This window comes from Anarrhichthys ocellatus, unplaced genomic scaffold, assembly GCF_004355925.1.
Source record: "Anarrhichthys ocellatus isolate YVR2014 unplaced genomic scaffold, GSC_Weel_1.0 scaffold37, whole genome shotgun sequence".
In the NCBI taxonomy this organism is placed as follows: domain Eukaryota; kingdom Metazoa; phylum Chordata; class Actinopteri; order Perciformes; family Anarhichadidae; genus Anarrhichthys; species Anarrhichthys ocellatus.
The window spans coordinates 3,730,802-3,738,759 of NW_022280067.1; the positions used below are offsets into that span (position 1 = coordinate 3,730,802).

The 7,958-nt window shown below is 40.4% G+C and overlaps 2 protein-coding genes across 2 annotated transcripts in view; one reads left to right on the forward strand and one right to left on the reverse strand.

The window, feature by feature from the left end:
• Window positions 1–133: 133 nt before the first annotated feature.
• leprotl1 (leptin receptor overlapping transcript like 1) lies at window positions 134–6,440 on the reverse strand. The gene is made up of 4 exons (XM_031866948.1): window positions 6,310–6,440; window positions 5,627–5,702; window positions 4,173–4,359; window positions 134–3,127 (listed from the first exon to the last, which is right to left on the reverse strand). The coding sequence occupies exons 1-4, from the start codon at window positions 6,323–6,325 to the stop codon at window positions 3,011–3,013; spliced, it is 396 nt and encodes a 131-aa protein (XP_031722808.1). The 5' UTR covers window positions 6,326–6,440; the 3' UTR covers window positions 134–3,010.
• A 690-nt stretch (window positions 6,441–7,130) lies between these two features.
• srp72 (signal recognition particle 72) overlaps window positions 7,131–7,958 on the forward strand; it is a 7,871-nt gene continuing 7,043 nt past the window's right edge. Inside the window, exon 1 of the mRNA XM_031867013.1 lies at window positions 7,131–7,270. Within this exon, the coding sequence (XP_031722873.1) occupies window positions 7,171–7,270 (100 nt within the window). The 5' untranslated portion in view covers window positions 7,131–7,170. The remainder of the gene's footprint in view (window positions 7,271–7,958) is intronic.

The window sequence follows — 7,958 nt, forward strand, 5'->3', positions numbered from 1 at the left end:
AGTGCGCTGATTCTCCTGCTGCTCACCAACGAGGCCACAGAGACGATATCATCTCGGCTTATTTCCTGTGAAGTCTTGTAAAAAGAGTCTATTTGATCAAAGTCAAACGCATTAGTAATCATTCAAAGGAGAGGATGTTCAAAAATGCCGTTTATTAAAAAACAAAAGAAACCCACCATGCTGACTTCTGCCTCTAACAGAACAGTTGCAGATAGAAAATGGCATTGGGACATTTGACACGAAGCGATTATTAAAATAAATAACTACAATATCCTCCCAAAGTGTGTGAGAAACAAAGCGTAACATTTGTCTTCAAAACAGAAACACAAGAGAAACCAAACCAGCAGCCACACACCAGCTCCTGTCACATCGCTTCAACAAAACAGAGAGAACATTTGACAAAGTGAGCTTCAGACAGTCATCCAGATGTTCACACCTCAGGAACACCTGCTTGTTAGGTAACAATATGCACAAATCATGTCAGTAGTCTTCAGTATTATTCAGTAGTTAAACACACGTTAACTTGAGCTAAAAAGCTGCTTTAAATACAATCACTGGCTTCACTGAGGTCTGATCTCTGGAAGAGTCACGTAACAGACAAGAGAGTTTAAATAAATATCACAGCTGAGCGGGACGTTTTAATGCCAATGTGATCCAGATAAAACACAGGTGTCAGGTAGCATGTTTAGCCACGGCTTTCCTCTGCAGATTTCCTATTTGCTTTTCCCATAATGTACATTTGAAACTCTGGTGAACTTGAGAGTTTTGTTCTTCTTTATAAATCGTTTGTGTTAATGTGACTCAGATGAGAAGACGGATATTCTCACGCCTTTGCTTTAAATGTATGCTGCAACTCGGGAGGCGATTAGCTTAGCATAAAGACTGGAAGCTATCCTAGTTTAAAAACACCGATCAACATCCCTAGAGTTTACTGATGAACACGTTGTATCTCGTTTGTTTCATCCGCACACAAGCAGAGATATAAAAATGACAAATGGTGGTTATAGAGGGAGTTATGTGCTATTACTATTTAATTACAAACAATTCATAGTGAACTCGTAGTTTTAAAGGGAGTTTAATCCCTCTAAAACTACAATTTATCAACGATAAAAACAATACGTTTTATGTTAAATAATGAACTTTATCTGTGTTTTAGTGGCATATTGTTGAACTTTTACAGGCTAGCTGTCTCCCCCTGTATCCAGTCTTTATGCTAAGCTAGGCTAATCGTAGCTTGGTTCTAACTCTATTGAGACACAGATTAAAGAGTCGTAGCAATCTTCTCGTCTGACTTTTAAAAGACAAGCGAATAAGCTTTCCCCCCAAAACTATTCCTTCAAATATGTTTTATTTACTGTGTGGTTTTAAAAAGTGGAAATTATTCTTTGGAACAGAACGTGTTGACATCATGATTGTTGGAAATCTGCTGTGCATGGAAACCCGAGTTAAAAGTACGTTCTGAGCTGAACGGCAACACATAACAAAAAATAAAAGATTTGAAATTCTGGGACACAAAATAAATGACATTAAGTCAGCATTAGTCAAATCAGATTTTAGTATTTATCTTCCAGAGAGCACATATTCAAACTGAACGTAATTGATCTAAAGGAGGTGTTCCAGTTAAACAGGAGAGCAGCACCTGACTGACGAGAGGCTGTGAGCTGCCAACAGATTACACAACGTCTCCTTCACACAGAAACACCTCGAAACAAATCAGAACTGTGCGTTTATCACGACAATGCTGGTGTGAGGAAATGTGACGGCATGTCTGGGCCCAATGTGCTTCTAGAGAGAAATAAAACATAGACGCCGGATTCTTTTATTTTGAAGGAGTCACATGTAAAAGCTTAAGGGCTGTTAGTGACTGACCAGGCCTCGGTTATAAGTCGCCCAGTTCTTAGCTTGGCTCAGTTCCCAACAAGGCCACTGTCCTCTAGCTAATCCTACGCTAGCTGGCGGCTGCTAGAAGCCTTTCATGGTTTCTTGACCCGACACGGCGAGACTTGCCCACACATGAGAGTGAGGTAACATATATGCAGAGTAACGTAAGCAGCCTGCATCCAGCTGGCACCTGGGAAATCACCACGTCGGTCTAATTTGATCTCTGGTGTGAGAGTGTTTGAATGAGTCTCTGTCCTCTGAGTTCAGAGAGGAAACGAGCATCGTCGTCTCACTTTGAGTGATGACATGTGACTCTTTATGGGGCGCGGACATTAGAAGGTTGACGGGATAACCTTTTAAAGTGACACATATTTCCAACGTGGTCGCAGACAGACATAAAGAACATGCTGCTGGAAAAGACAGCTGATTTACATTCACACGTGTGACGGGGTTTGGTGGCAGTAACGGCCCAGTTCTTCCCCCTTAGCGATGCTAGTGTTACATTAGTGGAAAAAGCTAATTAAAAAAAAATCAGCATTCTTATCAGCTTCATTTTCACCAAAACAGACCCCGTTTCGATCTAATCGTGCCAAAAGGAAGCAGCTTTTTCAGCGAATCGTGAGTGATAAAATCTGAGCTTGTATCAGTGTTCTGCTGATTTACACTCAGCTCAGCACTTAGACTGGAAATGCACACCCATCTGTACTCTCTGTGGAGCGACTTCTATCTAAATAGAGACAGCAGCACAGACGGGACGACGCTGTCCTTCTAGGTCAGATTGAGTCTTATTGGACGTTCAGCTTCTCACAGATAAAACAAGCAGTCGATGTTCAACAGCTCACAAACGCTCAAAAACTAAAAACGCACGAATGGAGAACATTCACAGAAAAACACAGAAACTAAAATGAGTAAAAATCCAACAGAAAGTCAGCATTTTCCCACTAGCGTCAGTTCAATATGATGCAGGCGGTAAAAAAAAGAAAGAAGAGGGTATTGCACTGGTTTGGTGTGAGTCTATGGATGGACGGTCATCATATAAATAACAACAACAAGAACCAAACAGTAATACAATAATAATAATAATAATAATAGAAACAGTTCAGACTAAGGTCCCCCTCCCTCTGCTGTTTTACCACTGCTGCCAACTGAAGTCGTCATTGGATCCAAAGACCAAGAAGAAGCCCAGGATGGTGCTGAAGATGACTATGTTACCCGTTAGCACGAGCGCACACGCCCCCCAGGCGATCTGTAAAGCAACGCATCAATAATTTAGGTTAACAAATGCTGCTGCACACGCTGCAGCGCACATTATTCAGGCCGAGGTCTGGTGGGGTGTCAACGACGACAGTTTGCAGAATCATTTGCACACACGCTGCTCCACAGTTGTACATTCAGGACACGCAGCAGGAAGAGGAAATAAATAAGTTGTGAAATGCTAATCTTGTTCTGCTGCAGCTGGTGCATCTGTCAGCTCCTCTGCTAATCTCCACACTTCGATTTTTTAAAGTAGTTTGAATTAATTGACTATCTTGTTTTGTTTGACTTGTTTTTCTTAATGTTCTTGCTCCATACGAATCAGAAAGCCTGCTGCCGGAGCCAACAGCAAACCTGTTGAGGAGGCAGCCTTCTTTTTACTGCATTAGAGCAAAAATATACAGCTGGTAATATTCAAAATATATGTTTGTGTCAACAGATCCTCTCTGTGGCTTAAAAAAAGGCTCATTGATGTGTTATAATGGAGCTCTATGACACGAAGGAATACAAATATCAGACTTTGGCTACTCAGATTATACCTGCTAGTAGAATCAACAAATTGTTGGTTTTCATCCTTTACTTAATATACTTTTTACTGTAAAATGTTAAAGTTGTACTTTGCAGAAATACAGGATGTTTGGGTGGGACAGAACACGAGGAGAGACCGTTAGAAAGTGGGTGTGACCACAACACAGAAAGTGAAACATATATTTTTCAATTTAATTTTTTCAACATCATTCAGCCTTTCTTATTTTGAGCTTCAGTTGTTCTTGGGCCAACAAGCGAAAGTAACAATGACGGATTAAGAGGTGAATTTTAAGTTGTTAGTGACGGGATAGTTGGCTTTTTTATTCAGGATGTGTTGTGGTATTGATGCCTTCTTCTACTCTATGTATGCGTAGAAAACATGTATCACAAAGTATTAAAAATGTCTGATTTTGTTTCATGTATACTTTAGGTGATCTCACTCTATAACTGCATGTCTGCGTTCCTCTTGACGTCACAGTGAACTGCACTCAGAAGACTCCATAACTTACTACTTCAGCTCTTGCGAAGATGACGGGCAGGCCGAATGCTGAGATGACGATGCCCGTCGTGAGGAAGATGGCCAGCTCTTTGCAGGCGTTACTGGCCGAGTCCGTGTCGTCGACCACTCTCCGCGAGATGCAGTAAGGGATGGGAGACAGGATGTAGAAGAAGAGGAGGAACAGAGGCCAGTATTTGCTGCAGAGAGAGAGAGAAGTGGAGAGATAAATACACACATTCTGTGATGATGAAGGATGACGGACTAAACACTTTTCAGCACATTATCTAACTTCACAGGTGTATTTTATTCTATTACGACCTGATAACTAGTTTGCGTGTTTGTTTTTAACATAAACACTAAAGCTCTCCCTTACATTTAGGTATGATAGAGTTAGGCCTAAAGAGACATTATATAGTATTTGACGTGGACAAGCCTGTATTATTAACATTAAATAAATGTCTGTAGTATTTCTTAACTGCAACTTCCTGTTATTCATGAGCTGACAGATACTGATTTATCAATGATGAGCTAGAATTGTCTGCCGGTATCAGGCTCTACTAATAAATATCCTTAATTGATTTTCCTACAGCCTTTGTTCCACTACATTCTGCTGTCACTTAGTGTAATGATAATGGCTCAAATGGAAATCAGATGAGATTACAAGAGCCAAACCTCAGGGCTGGAGCTCATGTAGAGAGTGAAAAACCTTGTCAGAGTTGTTTTAAAAAACTGTAACTTTGTTTGTGAAAATGCATCCCTGAAGTACAATATCCACTGTAATGGTGGATGGCTTTAATGTGCTTTATTACCTAACATTGTGACCCTGTAGGGTGTCAAAATCTAGCTTTAACACCCTCATTATTTCAGCTGATGTTGTGCTTACATGGTAACGTTATTACAGCGCTTTGGATTCAAATAGGCATGATGTTGTGCACACTGGTGATTGATTGAGAGAGTTTGAAAAACAATCAACCAATCAGAGCTTTGTTACAGGGTTAAGAATGGGGACACTTTCTTCTTACAGGTTGTTGTAAGTCGACTTACAGAAATAATAACTCTTAAATCAACATATTTCTTCAGTCATTTTAGATGTTAACTGCTCTGAAAATGACTGGTGGGGCGGGTATGTAGTTTAAGTTTAATTACCACACGATAAACCTGATGGCCATTTAATATTCCACCATAAAATGCCAAACAGAGAAAGGGATAATCTACATGTCGGAATGAAACTTCACTTTATTGCTCACAAAAGGTGGATAATTGTCTTTGTCTCATGCAGCAGGTTAGTTTAAGGGAGGTTAATCCGGTCCTGTATCTAAAGCCCTAAACCTATGATGGGATCACCCAAGGGTGCACCTAAGTGCCAAGTGTGAACATTGAAAACACACACATACACACACACACACACACACACACACACACACACATTAACAGCCTCACATGGTGTGTGATGGTGGTACTTACTCGTACACAGGGAGGGCACATCCTAGCATGAGGAACATGAGGCCGATGGCCCCTCCAAAGGACAGGCTGATGAGAGCTAGAAGAGAGACAGAGTGTCTCACACACACACATATATAACTTAGCTTCTCTCTATCCCATCATAGACTGCAGGGCCCCAGGCTGCTGTAGCTACCCATGTGATGAATCAGCTGATTCCTACGTGTAACAGCTACATTTGCAATCCAAGACACCTTATTGGGGGCCCGTGTTAAGCTCTGAAAGCAATGCAGTCAATACAGCTGCTTGTTAACTGCAATTAATCCGGTGTCCGGTGGTCAGCGACTGTGTAATATCCACTAAAGTTAAGGTGCAGCTAGCTTTAGCGTTATTACGGTAACTACGACGTTATTATACTACGGTAATGGCATTAATTACAGTATCATAATGAAGCGTCACATGGCTGAAGTGTGTCTTCTAATGTTAATATTGCATGTCATTGTGTTGACTAAATAGCGGCTGCTTTCTAACCCAAAGGAATGGATGCTATTAAGCTAGTGCTAACGACTGTATTGGCCCTGCGGCTTCCTCACGTTACCGTTAAACGCATCCATCTGTCTTCAGCGTCATTTGACACAGTATAAACTGAGCCGGGATTTTAGAGGCTTTCTAAATAAATGTTTTATAAAAAAGTGTCCATGTTTTACCTTTAATCCCAGCCATTTCTCCTGGACAAAAGCTCGACACACACAGGACCTGACGGATGACAACAGTGCCCCCCTCTCCTCGGCTGACGAACAAGTTCGTCCAACCGTGACTCTCGTGCTGCCTTCCAGTGCTAACAGAAATATCGGATATTTAGGACTTTAGAAAATATATAATAAAATGTGTAAAGGTACATTTTTTATGATGTTTGTATAATATACAAAGTGTCTGGTAATTAGTGTCCCCGTACCCTGGTGGTTAGCGGTGGAAAACGTATTCTAAATCGTATTAAAGTAAAAGCAAATAAATATATATTAGTTCATTACAACGGGTGCATAAACTTGTCAGACGTTTGAAATAGATCAAAACCACCAAAATGACTCAATAAAATAGTCATTAAATAAAATAAATCCATAAAAGAGGGCCACTTCAAATTAACTTAACAACTTTAGAGATTCTTTGAGTTTCATTGACTTGCTCGAGAGTTATATGTAAAACTTCCCTTCTTAAAAACAAAGTGTTGAGAACTTACTGCGCACTAACTGCTGCTGCAGCACCGCAGACAAACTTTCAAGGTCGGCCGTGAAGGCATCGTTTTACTGCACAGTAATCCAACGTTAACGTCTATTTCCAAAAATGTCACGTAACGTTTAATCGTTGACAAAAAGTCGTGGTTGCATCACTCATCTTCGGCTTGTGTAATCTTTCAATTTAAAAATTAATAAATGAAATATTGTTTTCTCATTTCTAACCCGGTTTGTCAACCGCCAATAAACCTCAAAAAAAGAAGAAGAAGAAGATTTCTCACCCGGATGTGGACACTTTCTACTTCCGCCGACTCTGTTTGAGCCCATTCAGCGAAGATGGCGAGCGGAGGGGTCTCGGTGGCTTCGCTGTGGACCGAAGTGAACCGTTGCGGGCAGAATGGAGACTTTACGAGGGCCCTGAAAGCTGTGACTAAAAGTAGGCATTCATGTCTGTCGTCGTTACTCTCAAACGGAACAAGGAACCGCGGTCAGACAGACGGCCTATTTCTTCTGGCTCCAATCAACGGAGTTCACTGGCTAAGCTAGGGCCAGCTGTTAGCATGTGGCTATGCTAAAGGCAGTTGGACATCTAATTCTCAGGTCTCTCAAACACCGAGTTAGCTTTGTAAACCAAACCTCTACAAACAACCGTGTACTTAAGTGTTGAAGCTACGAGTCCAGCTGGTTTTCCCTGGTGTTACGTGCAGTGATAAAGTAATATTTTGCCACTAAAATGTGCCGTTCTTCCCTGATTAGTGACGTGTCCCTAGCCTTCCAGCTAACTTAACATGGTCAGTGGCTAACAGGCGTTCAGTCAGCTGTCACCAAACCGTTAGGCACCTACAGTGACAGTTGATTCTTCCTTTAAATAAGCAGGTTTACAGTCAATTGTGTACTTTTTTCGTTAATCTGCGTTACTAATTATTATAATAATAATATTTTTATTTATATAGCACCTTTAAAAACAGAGTTTACAAAGTGCTTTGACAGACAAAAGCAGCAAAATAAATTCTATAAATAATTATTATTGTTATAATAAAAAAATAACAGAAAGCTCTGTGACAGTTGATATGCTAAAAATAAAATAATAAATAAATAAAATAATAAATAAATAAAATAATAAA

What these genes read in the sequence shown, in the direction of transcription:
- leprotl1 (XM_031866948.1), bottom strand. An exon ending in TGTGCCCTCCCTGTGTACGA is followed by an intron (nt 4,360 to 5,626) that starts GTAAGTACCACC and finishes CTCTCTCTGCAG; the next exon opens with CAAATACTGGCCTCTGTTCC. An exon ending in TCTTCGCAAGAGCTGAAGTA is followed by an intron (nt 3,128 to 4,172) that starts GTAAGTTATGGA and finishes GTTGCTTTACAG; the next exon opens with ATCGCCTGGGGGGCGTGTGC.